The sequence below is a fragment of the Oryctolagus cuniculus genome, chromosome 12 (assembly GCF_964237555.1).
Source record: "Oryctolagus cuniculus chromosome 12, mOryCun1.1, whole genome shotgun sequence".
Taxonomy (NCBI): Eukaryota; Metazoa; Chordata; class Mammalia; order Lagomorpha; family Leporidae; genus Oryctolagus; species Oryctolagus cuniculus.
Window position 1 is genome coordinate 67,727,455 of NC_091443.1, and position 23,364 is coordinate 67,750,818.

Genomic DNA, 23,364 nt, shown 5'->3' on the forward strand with positions numbered 1-23,364 from the left:
CTGTGTCCTGGTACCTCAGACCCACCAGGCGCGGTGCCACGCCTTCATCCACTCCTGTTCCTGCCAGGCCTATTGCTGGATGCTGGGCACACGGGACCAACACGGATGCTGCAGAGTGCAGCACCTGTTTCTCAAAGTGTACACCACGGCTCACCCTCAGCATGCTCACTGCTAATAACACAGGCCCTAGGGCCACACCGCAGACCTACACTTACTGTATCAGGATCTCAGCGCCGGCCCTGAGAATCTGCATTCTCAACAGTCCCCAGCCTCTTGTGCAGCTGAAGTTTAAGGCCGCTGGCCTGGTGACGCTGCAGGCTACTCTCTGTGGCAGCTGTGTCTGCTTGGATGTGAGCCAAACTCACACGGGCGACTGCGCGCCCCCGACTCCGCCAGCCCCCTTTTCAGTCCCCTTTTCAGCCCCTCTGGCCTAGGGGTTGCCCGGGAACAGAAAGCCCCGCCTCGGCACGCTGACCCCGCCCCGCCTGTCAAGGGTGAGGAAACCCCGCCCCCGAGCACGCCGCCCAGCCTAAGCTCCGCCTCCCGGCGGTTACCCTGGACCCTCCGCGGGGCCGTGATCCCAGCGACCACAGGTCGGGCAGACTCCCAGTCTCCAGCCGGCAGCGACAGCAGTGAGAAAGCGACATGGCGGCAGCGGCCAAGGCCGAGAACCTCGCCCTGGTGGTGCACGGACCCGGCGATCTCCGCCTGGTAAAACGGGAAGCAGGGTGGGCAGGCCGCCTCGCTCCCCTCTGAGCCCTGCACGGTCCCGATCCCCAGTTCCAGTGCGGTGCGGACCCCGCGCTTCCCGCGCCCGTGTCGCCCCCGGCCCCGAGCTGGTTGTCACGCGGGTCGGGGTGAGGGGTTAGAGGTTGTCGCTAAGGGAGGATCTTGTGTGCCTCCCGGAACCCAGCCCCGTGGCTGGCACGTGGCAGGCGCCCAGGGTGCTAACTTGATTGAAGCTTCCTCCCTCCTTTGCCAGCCTCTTGCCATTGCAGTTTTCAGCAGAGATAGGAGGGAGGGTGCCTGGTTTAGGACCTGCGCTGATTTCTAGTCTGGGCAGACAGCGCAGGGCGGAAAGAGGCGCGGGGGACGCTTAAAAGCATTGGAATTTCTCTCTAATCTCCCTTGCTTGAAACTGACAAAGCCTGCCTCGCAGGATTATTGTGATCACGAGAGAAGCCAGCACTCAGTGAGGGCTCCGACAGGGCCGGCTTCTCCTTGCCTTCCAGGCTGGGCCTCCACCTGCGGGATTTCTGGTGCTCCCTTGCCTGCATCGGACTTAAGGTCTTCACAGTCCTCAGGCCACCAAAGCTCTCATCTCCCAGCTCTGCACCTCCACATCTGGCTCACTTCCCAGCCCCTTTCGGCTCTCCTCTCCCTTTAGAACATTGTTTATGTCTCCTCCTGCCTCAAACCCTGCCTTCTGCCTCTCCACCCCCTCCCCGGGGGGGCTCATGAGGCCAAAGTTTAGGGAGCCACAAAGTTTAGAGTCAGCCCTGTGATCATGCCAGGGTTCCCTTGACAAAGTCCATCTCAGATGGGCCTGGGGTGGCGGTGAGTCAGGGCGGCTGCCAGCCAGCTCTGCTCCCCAGCACCCCCTTCTCCCCAAGAATTCTTTAGGATCTCAACTGGAGGGACTCAGATTACCCAGGTGGCAGTTTGGAGCACTCAAGAATCTTTGGCCTCCCTCCCCACAGGGCGCCAGAGTTTGGAATCAATTTCCGATTATTCAGACTCCCTGACACCACCCTCCAGACCATCCAGCAGCCTGTGGACCCCAGACTTAAAAGAACCCTAGCTCGGGATCCCCAGTGTGATAGGCTTGGTGAAGGAACAGCCAAGACAAGAACTCAGAAACCCAGATGCCCATTTCTGGCTCATTTCCACTCACCTTGGAAACTGCACCTGAGGTTCTGAACAGCAGTGACCCTGTTAGTGTTTATTGCTGTAAATCCCAGATGGTGCCACGGGGAAGAGAAAGCGGTTCAACTCCGCACAGATTACAGGCTGATCACACATTTACTAGATGAGAAAGACACCACGCACTGATGGGGGGCCCAGAGACGTGGAGGACACAGCTCTGCTCGCAGGCTGCCCAAGAGCCACTGACACACGCAGTTATGACCCAAGGGCTTTGATGGAGGCCACAGAGCAAATGCCTCGCAGGCAGGGCCCCTGGCCCTCCATCTGTTCAGGGCGTGTTTAGGTTCTTGTACTTAGTAAGTAGTAGACCCAGGATCACAACACCATGTTCCGCTCCGCCTTTGTGCCTGAACTCACGCCCTAGGCAGCTGCACAGGCAAAACCCCTCCATCCAGAGGATAACCCTTGAAGACTGTAAGTGGGGAGAACTCCCCTTACAGCTGAGCCCATTGGCTCTGCATTAGAAGCCACTCTAGGATTGGATTAGGGGCTGGGTGGGGCTCGCTGTATCTTAAAAGCTGGAGAAAACATTTTGGGCTAGAGAATTTCACCTGGGGCTGTGGGGCTGCTGGGTTAAAGGGTTGATGGGTGGAGTCAGGAGGTTCATTTTGAAAGTGTGAGGTGTTTCTTATGGGGTCATTTGCTAGACAGAAGAGTAGTTCAGAATGATGACGTCAGGTCCAAAGACTTAGGACGTCTCTGGGACAATGCACAGGGTATTCTTGGGCAGGCCCCTTGGGCACCAGGGGCTGGAGATGTAGATTCGGGAGTCACTGCTGCTTTACTGAGCAGTACTGCGCCTCCTCCGGGGGAGTCGGGGATGGATCAGTGATTTGACTGACACAATGACTGAGGGGCATGACTGGCAGACTGAGGGGCACTGTCCTGTACAGCGATGAACCATCCTGGCCCAAATAGTGTCCTGTTGGGAGATGGTGGAAGCCTGCATTTTACCGAGGCTGAGGGGAATGTGGAGAGGCAGAAGGAAAGAACTGGAGGCGGCTACCCTGGAGAAAGCCCCCCGAACTGGAGAGAAGGCGGCAGAAAGAGCTGTCAGCAGAGGAGACTGGCCAGGGAGGCCTGTGTTGCTCCAGTGGCACCTGCAACCCAACCACCCTGGACCTTGGTCACTTCCCTCCCAGACATGGTCTCCCCCTAGCACCCGCCCCCCACAAGGGTATCTCTGCCTCTCCTCCTCTTTCTTTAAGGCCAGCAGGGTCACTGGTTCGGTACTGGATTTGGTAGTAAACCAGGGATAGCAACAGGGAGGAACAGACTTGGCAACGTTTTGAGGGAAAATGACCTGCTCTCAAGGCGGGGGAACACCAACATGGAAAGCCAGGATTTCCAAGGCGCAATGAATTAAATCAGTAATTACACTTGGGGGCAACCGGAAACAGGAATGAGGTCACGTGCCAGACAGGGGTCAGTGTGGGCTTCTCTCCCGGCCCTGTTGCTGCTGGTTCTGTACAGCACTAGCTGTTTTCTGCTTCACTTTCCCAATGGAAGTGAGGGTGGTGGCGGGCTGGGCGCTGCAAGAGGCCCAGTGCTGCCTCAAGCACGGCCAGAGGGCACCCTTTAACCACACTGTTAGAAAGTGGGCCCAGGCCATGAGCTTGTGTTCATTACAACAAACAGTTGTTTTTAATGGAGAAATTAATTACTGGCTCATAAAGTTGGGATATAATAAAACAAGCAAGTCCGTTTTTCTGCACAGGAGCCATGTTTGCTGTGAGGGCTGGCTTGCTTATTTAATGTGCCGGGGTTGACTTGAATGGTAAGGAAATTGATGGGCATGCGCCTGGCCCTTTAATGCAGAGCTTCTGTGTTAACCCTCTGGGGTGGAGGACCAGTTTCGTTTTCATTTCCACTCGGCCACAGGTTCACGTTTGCATTGCTGCATTCGGATGTGGCAGCAGTACCCAAATACTATCAGCATTTCTAGATGCCCCTGGGACTCTTGGCATCATGAAGCAGTGACAGTTCATCAGGGACGCTCTGTCTCCCTTGTTCCTGACAGCCAGGTCTTCCAGCTGCCAGGCCTGAGCCCCTGGACAGGGAGGAGAATGGGAACTGAGCACCGCCGAGGGGATGTAGGCAGGGCTATAGGAGTAAACAAGCCAAAGGAGAAATAATTCTTGTAGAATGATGGGTTGACATTGTTTAACTACAAAGAGCAGAGAAAATGATTTTCCACCATCAACCAAGTTTAAACATTAGTCAGGGTTCCAAGAAGCTGTGTCTTGAGTTTTTGCTTTTTCAGGAAATGTCTTACACCCTAGGTCAAAAAAATTCTTTTGTTAATATTTTTAAAAAATAAGACAGTTGTATATTTATAATTCAACACGCTGAAAATGTCCACTCCTGTACTGTTAAGATTTTTGGGTGAGGGATGGGCATTGTGGCATGGCAGGGTAAGCCATGGCTTTGGTCTTGGACATCCCATATCGGAGTGCCTGGGTTCAAGTCGAAGTGACTCTGCTTCCCACCGAGCTCCCTGCTGGTGCATCCTGGGAGGCAGCAGGCTCAAGTGCTTGTGGGAGACCCCGACGGAGTTCCCGGTTCTGGGGGATGAACCAACCACAGGGCCCTAAGCATTTGAGCCATCCTTCACTGCCTTCCTAGGTATGTTCATAGGGAAATAGATTGGAAATGGAGCAGCTGGGATTTGAACCCACGCTCTGATATGGGCTGCCAATAACACCAGCAGCGGTTTCCATGTACCACAATGCCGGTCCTTAAAATAGTTAAAAAAAAAAAAAAAAGATTTTTGGGTGAGGAGAAGGGGACTGTATAATGATGTGGTAGGGGCACCGGCGGCTCAGATGGTTCTCAGCATCAGGTCTTTTTCCCTGGTTAATTTTGCTACCACGTGACACAGCCAGCTGCTCCTAGGTGATGAGATTAAAGGGTACCTAGGGTCTAAGGAGCTGCTGGATTAAACATGACCTCTCCCCGCCCCCCAGATGCAGACTTCCTTAACCCTTTCTTATCAAAGCTGGACGCAGATCTTTTCTTCTTGAAACTGACTCAAGTCCCAGGCACCTGAGACTGAAAATAGAATCCGAGTTCCTTCAGAAAAAGGGTTACTAGGGAGTAGTGTAAAGCCCAGCCAAGCACCTCTCTTCCCTTTACACAAGCCAAACCAGACTGAACACTCCAAATTCCAAACAGGAAACTGAACCCAGCCAACACTGCCAGTCTCGATGAGAAGTCAGTGTCTTTGCAAACCGCCCCAAGGCACAAAGCACACACTAGGCAGTGCACAGAGGCAGAGAAGGTTGCATGCGGGAAGAGCAGCTGCGTCCTGACCAGAGGATTTAGAATGCTGGGTGTGGGGCAAACTTCTCTTTCAGAACTGCATGCCAGATTAAGGAGAAATATGCACACAAGGTTAACAAATACACCACACAGGCAATCAATTTAGAAGTCATTTACTGTGGTTGTTAAAACTGGCTCCCCCCAACCAGATTTATGCTGAGAACATTAATTACTGGGAAAAAGCGCACTCAAATTTTGCAATGTGATATTCAGCTCAACAATTTTTTTAAAAGAGTCATTTTATTTATCTGAAAGGCAGAGTTAGAGAGAGAGAAGTAGGGAAGGAGAGACAGAGACATCTTCCATCTGCTGGTTCACTTCCCAAATGGCCAAAGCCAAGAGCCAGGAGCTTCCTTCAGGTCTCCCACATGGGTACAGGGGCCCAAGGACCTGGGCCATCCTCCATTGCCTTCCCAGGCATATTAGCAGGGAACTGGATCAAAAGTGGAGCTGCTGGGTCTCGAACCAGCACCCATATGAGATGCCAGCGCTGCAAGTGGTGACTTTACCTGCTATGCCACAGCGCCGGCCCCAGCTCAACAATTTTTAAAATGCATGAGGATTCAGTTACATAGACCTGAACGCAGTGAGCACTTACTGTGGCTCACAGACTACAGCATCCAGGTAAACTCCAGGCACTGTGTTTTGCTTGCTGTAAGGACCATTTGCTAAGCTTGTGTGTGGATATGTGCATGCACTTGGGATGAGGAGGGCATTTCGACATCCTGGGCTCTGCTGAGAATGGAACACTCCTTTTGCTGTCCTGTGTGGATTCAGTACTGAGTGGTGGGCGAATGCAAAGAAGAGCAAGGAGTCAGCTTCCCAGCCTGGTGAGGACGGGAAGACTAGCAGGAAGTGACACCAGAACACTAGTCCCAAGAAACAACCACCTGGATGTCCCCAAACACCAATCCCAACACAGCCAAACCCAAGTCTCCCAAGTTCCCTCGGGGATTAGGACGTCAGCCCAAGACACCTGTCAGTGGGTCTTGAAGGAGAGCAGAAGGGGCCCTGGGAAGGCGAGTGAGTGCAGGGCGAGTATTGCAGAGCTGGAGATGAAATGGGCCCAGTGGCCACCACAGGGGGGCTTGAGGATTTTCTAGGGCCTCTGGGGACTTTAAAACAGATTTGCAGTCTACAAAGATTCTTATTAGCAGAATACAGGCTGGATGGAGCCAGGAGAGCCTGGGCTGGAGACTAGCGTAGTGGACTTTGGGAGAGCATCCAACCCTCTACTTTGATCATGAGTACACCAGAACTGACGGCAACAACAAAGTCTCTTACGACAGAATGGTCGATGGGGAACCTTTGAATTTTCCTCCCACCTTCCAAACACCTTTCAAGTCAGCAAGGGGATGGGAAAATGGAGGGAGAAGGCCAGCAAAAGTAGGGGCTCCTGCTCCCCAGAAACGTGCAGAGCAGTTCCCACAGGTCCACAGGAGGCTGCTGGGGACTTGGCCGTGTGGTCTTGCTCCAGTCCCTCTTACTCCGGCAGTGGGGGGGGGGGGTCTTTCCAACAGACCCAGTCAAACCTGGAGCCCTACTTCACCTCCTTCCGAATTCTAGCCTTTCCAAGAGCAGCTGCATTGTCTTTTTATTTTTATTTTATTTTTTTGACAGGCAGAGTGGACAGTGAGAGAGAGACAGAGAGAAAGGTCTTCCTTTGCCATTGGTTCACCCTCCAATGGCCGCCACGGCCGGCGCACCACGCTGATCCGAAGGCAGGAGCCAGATACTTCTCCTGGTCTCCCATGGGGTGCAGGGCCCAAGCACCTGGGCCATCCTCCACTGCACTCCCTGGCCACAGCAGAGAGCTGGACTGGAAGAGGGGCAACCGGGACAGAATCCGGCGCCCCGACCGGGACTAGAACCCGGTGTGCCGGCGCCCCAAGGCGGAGGATTAGCCTAGTGAGGCGCGGCGCCGGCCAGCTGCATTGTCTTAAAACTCACATGAAAAGGACGGGAACACAGCTTTTCCCAAAAAAACAACTAAAACTACCTCACCCCTACACACAGACAAGGTTGCCGGGAGCTTGTGCAGGCATAGTGTGAGTGAGCCAATGATGGAAAGGGAACTTTGGCTTTCTTTGCGGCGGCACTCCCTCTTACGATTATCCTCACACGGAGGAGGAAGCTGAGAACAGAGGTTTCATAATTACCGGGAAGGACACAGCTGGGGGCGGGGCGGGCGCCTGGTGTGCACCTGCACTGCTGGTTCTTCGCGCGCCACCTGGGTTGGTAGGAAGACGGCAGGGGCATCTTCCCTCGGTTTCTCCTTGTGTTGAGGCCCTTGCTCCAACCCAGGCAAGGAGTGTGGAGGGTGTGGGCGGGAGTAAACGGGAGCGGGCTGGGGTGGGGGTGGGGGGTGGGGTGCGAGGCATCTGAGATGATTCCGTGTTCCCAGAGAGAGTTCTTCCCAAGGGGCTTCCACCAGTTCCTGTGGGGTGGCGGCGTGGGGAGTGGGAGCAGCCGAAGGGGTCGCAAGGCCGACTGAGGGTCACGTGTGCTGTTCTGACTTGCAGTGACAGATGTTGGAAAATGACTCAGCTACAGCAAGAAGAGTTACTCAACTCCTTCACACGCTTGTTACTGACAGAGAGAGAGAAATCCTGATCAAGTGTGCCTGGGATCACAGTGAAAGTTCAGGGTCCCAGGGGAGCTGAAAAACTGATAGATGGCAAAAAGCACTACTGAAATCTGAGACAGAAAAGGAGATTAAGTAAACAGTCCACACACAAAAAAGGCAAGGCTTTGGGTCAACCCTACTGTGAAACGTTGCGGGCCATGCTTAGGACAAGCTCTACAAATCTGTGTGTTGATCCGAACATGGTCTTGCACTCCGGTGGCACGTCTCCTGCAGAGAGGGGAGGCAGGAGCCCGCCCGGGTTGTCAGGGTGGTTAGACGCAGCAGGAAAGAGCCAAAGTTGTGGTAGAGAGGCAAGATCTCCCCCAACTGTGTTCGGGGCTAAGGAAAAAAAAAAAACGGGCGTTCTGGCACAGCACCCTCTAGTGTCTGGAAGAGTCACTGCAGCTTTGCCAGCGTGGTAAGGGCAGGTCGGTCGGTCAGTTTGTTTAAGATTACAACAGTAATCTCTCCTGACCCAAGGCCTACTTGGTGTACCCAACTGTCGCTCTGACCTTGCATCTCACCACCTACCCAGCCCCAAATGGGGTGTTAAGACTCGGCCTGGCTAGAGACAAAGACATGAAGACTGTGGAATTTTCTATTGCCTGTAGCAGGGAGAGTAGGTGCTGGTCCGTTTTCGGAATAAAGGCCTTAGTCTTGGGTGCACTGTAACCTGCAGTTTGGAACTGCACCCCATAGAACACCACCAGCAGTCCCCAGTGCTGCACAACATCAGTCTTCTCGGAGGAGGGTGTTGGTGGCAGCAGCTATGCTGAGGGATCCCCTCCCTCCCCTGCTCTTGCACGCAGTTTAAATGGCAAAGAGGCAAAAACCTGCCTCGCTCCCCCTTCCTCCACGGCAGGCTGCTTTGGATGCAGCTCTTGCCGCTGTTGCTGCGGGCAGGTTCAGTCTTCCCGTCCCGCGACCTGATCCCGTGGACAGCAGGGTGATCAGAGAGGGCAGCACCTAGAGTTAGTGTGATCATTAAAGCACCGAGCGCACAGCACCTGACGAGCTTTAGGGTAGTCACTTGGAGCCCCGTTTCACAGGAGGAGTTCGAATGAGCACGGGGCTTCTCAGAAAGTGCTGGGAGCAGGTGACGAGTGAGGTCCTCCTGTGGGAGCACTGCTCTGGAGAGGGGTTATTTAACAGCGCACACACCCGGGGTTGCGGCCGGGTGCCCAGGAGATAGGAAGCATGGCTGGGCCTCAATGTGTTTATTCTCGTTAGCAGGGCAGTAACGAGTAGCCCGTGTCTCGTGCTCTGCGGGGTCCTCCAGTGCTGTGGGACTGCCTGTATAGCAGCTGGGGGGGGGGGGGGGTTTGGAAGGAGACGAGCCGGGAACACCCTGCATGGGGCCCGTCTCAACATCCTCATCACCTGATTGACAGCTCTTGGCATCACCTCTGCAGGAGGAAGGACGTAGTGCACCCTGAGTGCAGTGGGGTCCAGGGGAAGCAGGCGTGGCGCCAGACACGTGGGCCGAGCCCTCGTCACCCCACTCGGGCAGTGGGATGTTGACCTAGTTTTGCAGCTTTCTAGCCTCAGCTTTCTGGCCTACAGACTACAGAGGCTCTGGTGAAGATACAGTCCAGCACACTGCCTGGCCCGAGAGCAGGTGCTGTGAACTTTTTTTTTTTCATCTTCCATCCACTGGTTCAGTCCCAAAATGGCCACAATGACTGCGGCTGTGCCAGGCCAAAACCAGGAGCCAGGAGCTTCCTCTGGGTCTCTCACACGGGTGCAGGGTCTAAATGCTTCGGCCATCTTCTGCTGCCTTTCCAGGCACATTAGCAGGGAGCCGGATCAGATGCAGAGCAGCCGGGGCTCGAAACAGCACCCACATGGGATACCAGCTTCCTTAACCTGCTTCGCTACAACACGGCCTCACTGTGAATGATTTACATCCCTTCTCCCTCTTCTTCCTGACTGCCTTCAAGGAATTAATAGAACGAACGCTGCTGAGGGGGGAGGGTGCGGGCAATGTGATGTCATGGCACAGCGAGTTAAGCTGCTGCCTGTGACGCCCTCAGAGTCCCATACTGGAGTGCTGGTTTAGGTCCCTGCTGCTCCACTTCCAGGCCTGCTCCCTGAGAATGCAACCGGAAAGCAACAGAAGGTGGCCCGAGTGCTTACCACCCACAGGGGAGACCAGGATGGAATTCCAGGCTTCTGGCTTGATCCTGAGCCAGCCCTGACCATTGTGGCCACTTCCTCTCTTTCTTCCTCCCTCCCCCTCTCTCTGTCGCTCTGCCTTTCAAATAATAAGTACAATAAATCTTTAAAAAATATGTATTTATTTGAGAGGTAGAGTGACAGAGAGAGATGGAGAGACTGAGAGAAAGGTCTTCCATCTGCTGGTTACTCCCCAAATGGCCGCAACAGCCAGAACTGAGCCAATCCGAAGCCAGGAGCCAGGTGCTTCTTCCAGGTCACTCACACAGGTTCAGGGGCCCAAGCACTTGGCCATCTTCTACTACTTTCCTAGGCCATAGCAGAGAACTGGATCAGAAGAGGAGCAGCTGGTACTCGAACCAGTGCCCTTATGGGGTGCCAAGTACAATAAATCTTTAAAAAGAAATGAACACTTGGAACTCAGTGGCCTTCCTCCTTTTCCCAAGGACTTTCCTAGGCAGTTGGCATTGGGAAAAAAAGCTTAGCAAACAAATACTATGACTGTTACTACTAGCTGTGAACATGAAAGTAGGTCAGATTGCATTTTGGACCTCTGAGAGTGACCTATATTCCAGTCCTACGTGTTCCAAGGGGCCCCTATAGGGCCACATGGGAGGTTTGGGCAGCAAGCCAGGCTCAGCTGTGCCTATGGAAAGGGCGGCAACACGGCGCTCTGTCCCACCTGTCTAGATGGAGAGGCCTGACAGGGCAACTGCCAGAACCGCCCTCATCCTCTCCCAGTGGGCGGTTGCCAGACCAAACAAAGCTGTATCGAAGAACGTGTTTTTTCTGGACGGAAGGAGCCAGTATGGAAGGCAGGTTGGCGACTTAGAGGCAGCCCTGAGGGCACCTGGAGCACTTTTTCTTGATTGTTCTTGGTTAGCACTATTCTCTGGGCAGTGAGTGGGGTGGGGTCAGGCAGGTGTATCAGCGCACCCCCTACCCCCAGGCTTCAAGTTCTGACCCTGGGACTGGGCCTTTGGCTGTGGGGCCAGCGGCATCTTTCCGGAGAGGGACCCCAGCTTCTGAAATTTTTCTTACCCAGGGCCGCATCGCTGGTGACAAGGAGTGTGGCCCCCTGTACACTTGGCAAGTGTGTTGTGCATGCCATTGTTTGCGTCGGTTGCTCTGTCATTCAGCAAAGCATCAAAGAGCTAGACAGGCTTTTTCAGCATGGAGCTCACTGCCTGCCAGGCAGAGGCCTAGCCACAGTGTGATCTGAGCTTGTGCTAACTCTAAAAAGAAAAATTATTTATTTGAGATTCATTTGTTTATTTGAAAGGCAGAGTGACAGAGACAGGAAGAGGGAAAGAAAGAGATCTCCTACCTTCTGGTGCACTCCCCAAATGGCTGCAACAGCCAGGGCTGAGCCATGCTGAAGCCAGGAGCCTGGAACTTCTGGGTCTCTCACATGGGTGGCAGGAATCCAGGTACTTGGGCCATCTTCTGCTGCCTTCCCAGGCACATCAGCAGGGAGCTGGATCAGAACCGGAGCAGCCAGGACTCCAACTGATATGGGATGCTAATGTCACAAGTGACAACTTAACCCAATGTGCTACAACGTTGGTCCCAGAAGAATTTAAATGAAACTCCACTTTGATTTTTTTAAAAGATTTATTTTATTTATTTGAAAGATAGTTACAGAGAGAGGTAGAGACAGAAAAAGAGAGATAAGTCTTCCATCTGCTGGTTGACTCCCCAAATGGCCACAACAGCCAAGCTGAAGCTAGGAGCACCCACATGGGTGCAGCAACCCAAGCACTTGAGCTACCCTCCTCTGCTTTCCCAAGAACATTAGCAGGGAGCTAGATTGGAAGTGGAGCAGCTGGGACTCGAACTGGTACCCATATGGGATGCCAGTGCTGAAGGCTGGGGCTTTAACCTGCTATACCACTACACTGGCCCCTGATTTGATATTTTTTAATATTTACTTTTAAAAAAAAAGATTTATGTATTTAAATGTCAGGATTACACAGAGAGAGGAGAGGCAGGAGGGAGAGAGAGGTCTTCCATCCGATGGTTCACTCCCCAACTGACCGCAACAGCTGGAACTGTGCCAATCTGAAGCCAGGAGCCAGGAGCTTCTTTGGGGTCTCCAATGTGGGTGCAGGGGCCCAAGGACTTGGGCCATCTTCTACTGCTGTCCCAGGCCACAACAGAGAGCTAGACTGGAAGTGGAATAGCCGGGTGTCAAACCGGCACCCATATGGGATACCCACGCTTCAGGCCAGGGCGTTAAGCCACTGCGCCACAGTGCTGGCCCCCACTTTGATTTTTTAAAAATAGAAAATGTTCATAAGATACAGTTGTTCTACATGTTAAATTTTTTTTTCTCTTTTGCTTCTTTTAGGAGAACTATCCTATCCCGGAGCCAGGCCCAAATGGTAGGTTCCTGGAAGCTGAACTTGGGTGTGATTGTCTGCTCCTGCTTACCTTGGGGACCCTTGTGCACTGTGCCCTTACCTCCTCTTTTCCTATTGCTCATTACCTGTGCCTCCATTAAAAGCTAAGCTTTTTGTTACTCTGAGAACCTCATCCGTTGTCCATAATAAGACTGATTAGGTAGGTGACAGTGACAGAGCCATGAAAATGACTGCATCAGACTGCTGACTCGCCCCGGAGAGTGTGTAATGAGATGTGTTTGGGCCAAAAGGAGGACCTTCCCTCTCTTGACCTAATAGCCCAATGCCTTGTCTACCATCAGCTGCTGCTGGGGTTGCAAACCATGTCTTAGCCCTCACCCAACCTTTGAAAAGGAGCGAGTCTGCAGAATTTAGTCTTTTACTTAACGAAGAGAGCATTGTGCCAGCCCTTCCCTAGAGGCCACTTATCAAAGAGTAGGACAGCCCAGGACTGTGTGTCCCGCTGGGTTGGGAGGAGCTGCACAGAGCGCTAGGCCAGAGCTGCAGGCACCTTTGCCCTACTCCTTCAGGCTCCTGGCTGGCTGAGCTGCGTGCGTGGTCCCTGGGGTAACATCTGTCTCTGGGGAGGTCACATCCCCTGTTAGCTAGGGCAGGACCGTACTGACAGTTTTTTCATCCCTTCCAGCCCCACATCCTATTTCTTCTTAATCTACAGGACCTTGAAGAGAGGTGAGGGGCAGTGGGCAGAGTACCCACAGACGGCACGTCATCCTCCCACACCCCGTCACACAGGTCCCCTTTCTGTCCTCTGTGAGTTGGGGGTGCCCTCCCTGAATCTACCATAGCTCACTCCAGACCTCAGCTTCTGCATGCATGAACAGCCCATGGAAGGCAGCTCTCCTGGTGCCTTCCGAGGTCTGCAGTTTGAGGTCAGTCGGGTTATTAACTCAGGACGATAAGATACAGACATAGCTATTTCTATCAGTGTGGAGGAGTAAGGTATATTTAGGGTTTAAACATTCCACCATGATACTACTTTCAGAGAAGGAGGTACCTCACTATGTCCTGCAGAGTCAGTGTTGATTTCAGAATTGGCCAAACAAGGGCCATCTTGAACTCCAAGGATCGGTTCAGCTGCTATCTCACATGGCATTCTGCCCTCATTTTCTTGTCCCTTGCTATGCTGGAATTGGAAGGTGATCCTTCTAGCAAGTCCAATGTAATCTCTCTCTCTTTTTTTAAAGAATTTTCTGTCTTTTTAAATTTTTATTTGACAGATAGAGTTAGACAATGAGAGAGAGAGAGAAAGGTCTTCCTTCTGTTGGTTCACCCCCCAAATGGCCACTATAGCCAGAACTACGCCGATCCGAAGCCAGGAGCCAGGTGCTTCTTCCTGGTCTTCCACACAGGTGCAGGGCCCAAGCACTTGGGCCATCCTCCACTGCCCTCCTGGGCCACAGCAGAGAGCTGGATTGGAAGAGGAGCAACTGGGACTAGAACCTAGCACCCATATAGGATGCTGGCGCCGCAGGTGGAGGATTAATCAAGTGAGCCACAGCGCCAGTCCCAATATAATCTCTTATTACAAACTGGTAACTTCAAGAGGGAAAGCTCTGCGACAATTTGCCTAATTTCAAATAACTTTTTCCTAATTTTGAAAATATTTATTTTCATTTTTATTTGAAAGGCAGAGACAGAAAATGAGAAAGACAGAGACAGAGATCTTCCATCCACTGGTTCCTTCCTCAAATGCCCACCAACAGTTAGGGTTGGGTTAGGCCAAAGTCAGGAACCCAGAATTCAATGTGGGTCTCCATGTAGGTGGCAGAGATCCAAGCACTGGAGCCATCATTTGTGATGTCTCTATGCGTGCCTTAGCAGGAGGTGAAAGTCAGAAGTGGAGCTGGAACTTGAACCCAGGGCACAGTTATAAGAAATGTGGGCATCCCAAGCCGTGTCTTAATCCCTGTGATGACACCTGCTCCTTCCAAAGTTTTGATCTCAGAATTCACCATTCCGTTCCTTACTCTGGCTGCTAAAACCAGAGCCACACCTGGTGGGTCCCTGGTGGCTTGTGTAGGATGTCTGAATGTACAGTGGCGCTTCTGCATCATCTTTCTAAAGCCAGGAAGATACCAGTAGTGTGGTCCTCAGAGTCAGAACAGACCAGCAACGCTTTCGTACTTAGTGCACCATTATTTTAGACTTGGAAAATAGACAACAATACCACCCTACTCTTGTTTTATTTAAACCCTTCAAAGGGAGATGCCAATTGAAATCCTTGGATGGTGTGAATAAAGATGCTGCTTTTGAGAACTCAGATAGCTCCCCGACTGTTGCCAAGCCAAGGTTCTGCCAGACTCATTCTCAGATAGGTAGGAACCAGGCTCGTCACGGCCTGAAAACAGTTGTCTCCTGGAGAAGTTTGTTGTCTTAAATGGTTGGTACATTTCTCCCTACTGGTAATATCTTATATACACAGTGATTGGTCAGGATTCTCCCCAGAAACAGAACAAATGAGATGCGGGATGTGTGTGCGTGTGTGTGTGTGTGTGTGTGTGTGTAGGGGGAAGGGCCACAGAGGCGGAGATTCATTTTGAGGTGTTGGCCCATGCCATCGTGGGGGTCTGGGAGCTGGCACGTTGGAAGTTCGTGGGGCAGGCCAGCGGAGTGGGCTCCAGGTGAGGGTGACCGTTGTAGTCTCGAGTCCCGAGATCTGTAGGGCAGCCTGGCAGCCCAGGCAGGGTTTCTATGCGCTCTTTCTCCTTGGAGAAAACCTCGGGCTTGCCTCTCAAGGCCATCAAATTGAGGGGGTGAGGCCCAGCCATGCTGTGGAGAGCAAGCAGCTTCGCCCCAATTCTACTGACTTAAATGTTAGTCACAGGTCTGAAAAATACCTTCACAGGAACACCTAGACTGCTGTGTGACCTAACCGCGGGGCATCGGAGTCTGGCCAGGTCGACACAAAACTAGCCCTCACGTGCCATTCACGTGCTCCAAGGAGGCTGTTGGTTTGCCTTCTGAGACTTTACGAGGCTCTCCGTGTAGCGTGTTCCCGTCAGTGGTCTACACTGTGCACCTGGCCTCGGAAACTCACACCTCTGCCCTGCGCGGAGCGGGGGAGTCGCTGGGTGCCGGCGCACTGGAGGGGTGGTTCTCCCCCTCACTTGTCTCCTCCCTCTCCCATCCCCCCTCAGAGGTGCTGCTGAAGATGCATTCCGTGGGGATCTGCGGTTCAGACGTCCACTACTGGCAGCACGGCCGGATCGGGGATTTTGTCGTGAAGAAGCCAATGGTGCTGGGGCATGAAGCTGCAGGAACCGTCGTCAAAGTGGGATCCTCGGTGACACACCTCAAACCAGGTCAGCCACGTCCACCTGCTGGGCTCTGCTCCAGATTCTAGCAACACTGGTGTCCCACGGTTTTCTCCACTCCCCACCCCACCCCCCACCTCGTCACAAATTTTTATATTTAGCAGTAAAAATGAGTCTAGAACAACACAAGGCACTATGGTGAAATAAATATGAAAAGGCATTTGTTGTGGGCAGAGGTAGTTAAAGAAGCTCCTGCAGGAGACTGATTTTTTTTTTTTTTAAGATTATTTATTTGAGGGGCCGGCACTGTGGCGTAGTGGGTGGAGCCACCACCTGCAGTGCTGGCATCCCATATGGGTGCTCGTTTGAGTCCCGGCTGCTCCACTTCCAATACAGCTCTCTGCTGTGGCCTGGGAAAGCAGTAGAAGATGGCCCAGGTCCTTGGGCCCCTGCACCCACATGGGAGACCTGGAGTAGGATCCTGGCTCCTGGCTTCGGATTGGCACAGCTCTGGCTGTTGTGGCCAGTTGGGGAGTGAGCCAGCAGATGGAAGACCTTTCTCTCTCTCTCTCTCTCTCTCTCTCTCTCTGCCTTTACTCTCTCTGTGTAACCCTGACTTTCAAATAAATAAATGAATCTTTTTAAAAAAGATTTATTTATTTGAAAGAGATTTATAGAGAGAGTGAGGTAGAGACAGAGAGATAGATCATCCTTCCTCTGGTTCACTCCCCAAATGGCCACAACAGCCAGAGCTGGGCTGGGCTAGGCCCAAACCAGGAGCTAGGAGCTTCTTCTGGTCTCCCACATGGGTGCAGGGGCCCAAGTACTTGGGCCTTCTTCCACTGCTTTCCTAGGCACTTTAGCAGGGAGCTGGATCTGAAGTGGAACAGCTTGGGACTGTAGGCAGAGGCTAAACCTTCTACTCCACATGCCAACCCCTAAAAATTTTTATTTATTTGAAAGACTAAGACAGACAGAGATCTTTCTTCTTCTGGTTCTCTCCCCAAATGCCTGCAACAACCAGAGCTGGGCCAGGCTGAAGCCATGAACCAGGAACTCAATCTAGCTCCTACATGGGTGGCAGGGACCCAAATCTCCAGCCGTTGCCCACTGCCTTCCAGGGTGCTCACTCGAAGGAAACTGGAATCGGGGCAGAGCCAGAACTTGATCCTCCAATATGAGATGTGGGTGTTCCAAGTGGCGGCTTCACCACTGTGCCAGACACCACCCCCTGGGTACTTTTGACACAAAAAGACTCATAAAAATAGCTTACTATGTCTGCGCTGAATAAACGCCAGACCTATGGGTTCTTAGCAGGCTCCTCACATTGTCCTCAGGCTCAGGAGGTCCCTAATTCCTCTAGTCCAGAGGTCAAACTGTGCGGCCCCCTAAGCTCCCATCCTATCTCCATCTCATTGGTTTATGGTGAGGAAGAAGCAAACTTTTGTGATGCGCTTCACCTGGTGCGCACCTGATGCTCCGGAAGCGGCAGGTCTTGCTGTGCTGTGCCACCATTGGGAAACTGTATCCTGTAGGCGTGAGCACTTCTTCCCAATAGGCCCTGGTGCTCAGGTTCCTCCGGTGGGAGGGGCCCCGCAGGGTACTGCCTCCCTCTCCTTCAGCCATCATTGGTCCCCAGCTTTGTTCCTGGCTGCCAGCGGGGCAGCTTTCTCCTCCTTGCTGTGGAGCTGGCACCTCAGCTCAGGCAGGAGGGTCCACTGGGGTTTCTAGCACAGCCTCTGATTAGCTGGTGTGAGTCATTGCTCACGTTCAGGCGGAGTTAAAATCCAGCTAGAACGCTGGCATGTCGCAACGCCTGCAGTATAAAACCTCCTGCAAGTCTGCAAGCATGGAGGCCGCCTGCTGGAGTTCTGAGCAGGGCTGGGTGCTGGCATCCAGACCATCTGCACCGTCCCCGAGCCTCAGGGTGACTGCTTGCCTTGAATTGTTCATTCCTTTCTCCTTTTCCTTTACACCATAATAGACTACTCTCTGATTTGTCATGTCCTAGGACAATTGTCACCAGTAAGCAGTGCCCTTCTAAGATGCTAGTAACACTGATTTCCCATCGTTTTGTCCCCCCCAGTCATAAATTCTATGTTTAGCAGTAAACATTTCTCTAGTGTAACACAAGGCACCATGGAGAAATAAAATATGGAGCAGAACATTCATTAACCCCAAGGCACGCTTGTCCAAGATGAGAAGGCAAGACATGCTTAAAAAAAAATTAGGAAACTGGAAACAGTTGTCTATCAGTAGGAGAGTGGCTGAGCTAACTGTGGGCTACTCACAATGGAGCACTATGCAGCCATAAAAAAGAATGGATTGTTGATAGCACCACAACATGGAGTAACCGGAGAACATGAGGATGAGGGAAAGAAGCCAGATGCAAATATGTACATTGTGTTTAATTCCATGATGTTCTAGAACAGATAGTACTAAGCTATGGTAAAAAAAAACCACAGAACATTGGTTGCCTGTGTGTGTTTGTGTGTTTGTGTGTGTGTGTGTGTGTGTGTAGAGGTGGAATTGACTGAAGGGACACACAAAGGAATTTAATTTCTGAGGTAGTAGTGATGTTCTGTGTCTTGATGTGTTACACAAGTAAATGCATTTATCAAAATTCATCCACTGGTCCACTTAAGACTTGGGCATTTCCTTATGTCAAAAGTTTACCTTAAAAAAAAGCTGTAAACAAAGATTGAGCTCTAGTTGCTGATGTACAGGTTGACATGTTGTAGGGTGAAATGTACTGATGCCTACAGCCTACTTTGAAATGCATCAGGAAAGAAGATGCATTGATGGCTGGGGGAGACACGGGCAGATGGGACATAGGGTTGGGTGGAGAGATACAAGACGAAGCCAACACAGCTAAAATTCCCTGAAGAATCTAGGTGGGGGGTAGCTGCATTTCACCGTACAATTCTTTGAACTTTGCTGTATATTGGGAAATTTTCATAAAGGAAAAACAAAACAAAACAAGAGAGCAATGCTCAGGCTATTTCCAAGCAGGGGTAGTGAGGTGTGGAGTGTGACAAGCCTTGCATATTATTTTCCGTACTGGAGTCTGAGGCTTCCACAGGTGCTCGGCCTTTGAGGTTCTGCTAACCAGGAAGCAGCTGACTCCTAGCTTATTGCCTAAACACAGCCAGACTGAACTTCAAACGTGCCATGATTATGAGTCTCAGCTCTGTAGAGCCCTTCTCCATATTTTCACAACAGACAAAGAAAAAAAAGATGTGCAAACCCCAGACAAACTCCTCTTTTGCATCAGTTTGAGAAGGAGAACCAGACCTGGCCTGGTTTGCAGATGGGCCTGGTTCTGTGCTTCCCAAGCTGGGAAGTGACTGTGGAGCCAGAGGGCAGCGGTGGCTTTTCACACGAGTTAGAAAAGAGCAGGTGCAACCTGGCAGTCTGCAGGGATGTGGGCTGATCCTTTCCCCAAGTTGGAGCTGCATCTGCTCTCCCTTGGATGCACCGATATGCTGGGCTTGCCTGGGACACCCGGGTCCCCAAGGAGGAGGGCAGCTCAGCAGCTGCATTGTTCTGTCCCCAGGCCCTGCCCACGAGCCTGCATGCCTTCACAGCGCCTCTGCCCTGGCTCTTGTTTTCAAAGATCAGAAAACCAGGAACCAGGCTCCAAGGAGGAGGCAGGCTCTGCTTCCACTCTTGGGCTCGGTCATGTCTTAGTTTTCCTCTCCAGGTGATCGTGTTGCCATCGAGCCTGGCGCCGTCCGAGAAAATGATGAATACTGCAAGGCCGGCCGCTACAACCTGTCGCCCACCATCTTCTTCTGTGCCACACCCCCTGATGACGGGAACCTCTGCCGCTTCTACAAACACAATGCAAACTTCTGTTACAAGTCAGTGCCTGTGGCCCCAGCATGCTGCTGGACCTCTCTCCCTCCTTTTGTTTAGTGACCTTTCTTCTAGTTTCCCATAGTGATTTCTACATTCTTTTTAGTTCATAATTTTTTTCTTTTTTTTTATTAATTAATTAATCAATTTTTAACAGGCAGAGTTAGACAGTGAGAGAGACAGAGAGAAAGGTCTTCCTTCCCTTGGTTCACCCTCCAAATGGCTGCTACAGCCAGCACTGCGCCGATCCAAAGCCAGGAGCCAGGTGCTTCCTCCTGGTCTCCCATGAGGGTGCAGGGCCCAAGCACCTGGGCCATCCCCCACTGCCTTCCCGGGCCACAGCAGAGAGCTGGACTGGAAGAGGAGCAACCGGGACTAGTACCCGGCGCCCATATGGGATGCCGGCGCTGCAGGCAGAGGATTAACCAAGTGAGCCACAGCGCCTGCCCCATTAGTTCATAATTTTTTTTTTTTTTTTGACAGGCAGAGTGGACAGTGAGAGAGAGAGACAGAGAGAAAGGTCTTCCTTTGCCATTGGTTCACCCTCCAATGGCCACCACAGCTGGTGCGCTGTGGCCGGCGCACCGCACCGATCCGAAGGCAGGAGCCAGGTGCTTCTCCTGGTCTCTCATGGGGTGCAGGGCCCAAGCACTTGGGCCATCCTCCACTGCACTCCCGGGCCACAGCAGAGAGCTGGCCTGGAAGAGGGGCAACTGGGACAGAATCCGGCGCCCCGACCGGGACTAGAACCCGGTGTGCCGGCGCCGCAGGCAGAGGTGAGCCGCGGCGCCAGCCTAGTTCATAATTTTTAAAGAAGATTTATTTATTTGAAAGGAAGAGTTACAAGACAGAGACAAAGAGGTCTTCCATCTGCTGGTTCACTCCCCAGGTGGCCACAGTGGCCAAGGCTGGGCCAGGCCAAAACCAGGAGCCAGGAACTTCATCTGGGTCTCCCGTGTGGGTGGTAGGGGCCCAAGCACTTGTGCCTTGTCCCACTGCTTTCCCAAGCCATTAGCAGGGAGCTGGATCAGAAGCAGAGCAACCAGGATTCGGATCGGCAATCACGTGAGATGCTGTCAAGCAGTGGTTTAACCACAGTGCCAGCCCCTCGGCTCATGACTGTAAACATAAGGCTTCACCTGTCAGGCCTGCCCTTCTCGGTGGCGTTCAGTGAGGGTAGCCATACTAGGACTAAGCCTGACCCGCAGTGCTTGGTTTTAGTCTTCCAGTCTGACTTTCCCTCATCTATAGCGACAACAGGAAATTCTTGCTGAAATCACTCCCTCCAGCTGTTCTGGAGAGAGAACTCGTCCTGTCTTATCTTCTGTTATTGGTTTCCACCACAACCACCAGAAAGGTGTTGTTCTCGATGACCTTGAGAACAGCAAACAATCACAACAGCAACTGACATGCAAGTGTGGCCCAGGGCACGCAGGCTGGGATCCGGGGCCCAATCCCTCCTAGCAAGTGACGTTGCGGGAGTGACTTAACCCTCCCCTCCCCTGCTTCGGTTTCATTTAATCACTAGAAGATTAAATAAGGCAATGCATGTAAAGTCACAATTATGACTACTAAGTACCTGCCCTTGAACCAATAAGCACTTTGCATGCCTTATCTTATTTAACCTTCCCAAGAATAATGGTGAGGTGGGCACTCTGACTGCAGTTTAATGCAAGGGTTGACTGGGGCAGAAAGAGGCTAATTGAGGTACAGAGCAGAACTAGGAGTCAACTGGGAACCTGCCCTGTGCCCACTGCCCCACCCCAGCTCGTGCCTGCGATGGTCTTGAGGTGAGAAGTTGTGTCAGGGAGAAGCCCAGTGTTGCCCCTTCTGCACGGGATGCTGATGTGCCGCTCCCCTCTCACATGGCCCAAGTGCATTTTGTTTCCACCTCAGCCTGGCCCCACCAGTGCCTTGGCCAGTGGAAGCCAGATGCCAGCCACAGGGGCAGGGTGACAGATTTGGGTTTTTCTAGTGCCCACTGGAAGCCTTGAGAGCAGTCGCAGGCCAGAGACCTTGCGATGAGTTTAAGTCAACAGCCAAGCCTGTTCTAGAAGAAAGCAGGTTATCTGGACAGAGCCTGCATTTCAGCTAATGCTTCCTGGATCAGCTCATCTTTTCCTGGGCCCTTTCCAAGTCAAGGCGCCAAACCACATTTTCAAGGAAGGCAGAACATCATAGAAGCAGAACTCAAGACTAACCAGTGGGCTCTGCCACTTACCAACTGTGAGCCCTTGAGCAAGTTCCTTAAATTATACAGGCATAACTTCAAAATCCTGGCCTGTCAAATGGAGGTGATCACAGCACCTCCCTCGCAGACTTGTGAATGCGATTCGAAGAGAAAGCACTCGGCATGAGCACCGAGATGTGTCATAGCCATGGTCTTACGGTCTGAGGGATGGATGTGCAGGATCTGGCCTAGTGCTGAGGTTGAGGTGATGTGTAAGGAATGGCAGAGGATGGTGGAGGGGCCGAGGAGGGTCCCTGGGGGCTGTGTACTCCGCCTCCTGCCCCTCCTTTCTTTCAAGGGTCCTTTCTGGCCTGGGCTGTGGCCCTCCCCTCTGATGTGTTTTAGAGGATTCCTGCACAGCCCAGCTGCTGTATTTTCCCACTCATCTGTTTTCTTTCCATCTCCCTGCTTCCCCCCGGCTACTTGATCGCCCTCGGTCCCCCTTTGCTTACCCCTGAGCCAAGCTGCCTTGTCATTCTCTGGGGGTTATAAAGTCATAAAAGGCTAAGGCTGGGAGGAAACTTTGAGTATTCCCATCCCCATCCCCAATCCCATCTCTCCCGGATGTTCTTATTCTGAAGAGAATAAAGAGGGGAGGTGTGGGGCTCACTCATTTCCCAACTAAAGAGCCCATCCCCCCACTCCCACCCAGCTCAGGGCTATTCTGAGCTCAGAGGGAGGCCCAGATGTGAAGGGGCAGGCATGTCTGAGAGTGCTTGCTGGGGTCTCTGAGAGAGTCGTGGCTCCTCATTATTTCACTTGGAACCTGTTCCCCTTTGTAGACTTGATGCCTGTGGGGTGGTGAATAGAAGAGGTGTGGACACCAGTCAGAGCACAGGAGCGGGCGGGGCTGGGAGGGGTGGACGGGGAGGGGAGGGGGGAGGAGAGAAGCAGCGTGGTGGTGGCGACCACGGGCCTCGTGATTTGTTCAGCTAAGGATTGGGCACAGTGGCACTGTGAGCACAGGCACAAGGCTGGGATGCCACCTTCCCTTCTGGAACCAGAGGGTTTTTCTGTGCCTGCATCCAAAGGTGCTGAGGGCTCTGGATGAATCCTGGGCACTGAGGAACTTGCAGAGTTTGGATATTAGCTACAGAGCTGCTTGTACCAAGAGGCAGCTGAGGTGAGCCAGGCAGACGCCATGGAATCAGGAGACCCGGGTTTAAGTTCTGTTTGCCAGCCTGGTAACCTTGGGCGAATCTCTCAATGTCACTGACATTCTGTTTCCTCCTCTGCAAAAGAAAGGTAAAAATAAAGCCTGCCCTTCCTGCCTGGCCGGGCTATCCCGAGGATTAAATGAGATAACGGGCGAGAAAGCTCTCTAATCCGTAAAGCCTTCTGCAAATGTTTACTGTCATCCTCCAGTGGGCCTGTTGATGGGGCTGAGATGCCAGGAGGCTCAGAAGTAAAAACCAAGAACCCGTGGTGAATGTGACACAGCGTTTAATCAGCTGTGTGGGACAGGTCCGTCCTAACCATTCCCAGGGGAGCCAGGCAGCTGCTGTCATCAGGTGTGGCTCTCCTGGAAGATGTCCTCTGGGGGACAGGGAA

At 52.6% G+C, this 23,364-nt stretch overlaps 1 protein-coding gene across 1 annotated transcript in view; it reads left to right on the top strand.

Moving 5' to 3' along the window:
- Positions 1 to 518: 518 nt before the first annotated feature.
- Positions 519 to 23,364, top strand: part of SORD (sorbitol dehydrogenase) — a 32,258-nt gene continuing 9,412 nt past the window's right edge. The window contains exons 1-4 of the mRNA XM_008269076.4: positions 519 to 711; positions 12,399 to 12,432; positions 15,609 to 15,773; positions 19,429 to 19,588. Of these exons, the coding sequence (XP_008267298.3) occupies positions 646 to 711; positions 12,399 to 12,432; positions 15,609 to 15,773; positions 19,429 to 19,588 (425 nt within the window). The 5' untranslated portion in view covers positions 519 to 645. The remainder of the gene's footprint in view (positions 712 to 12,398; positions 12,433 to 15,608; positions 15,774 to 19,428; positions 19,589 to 23,364) is intronic.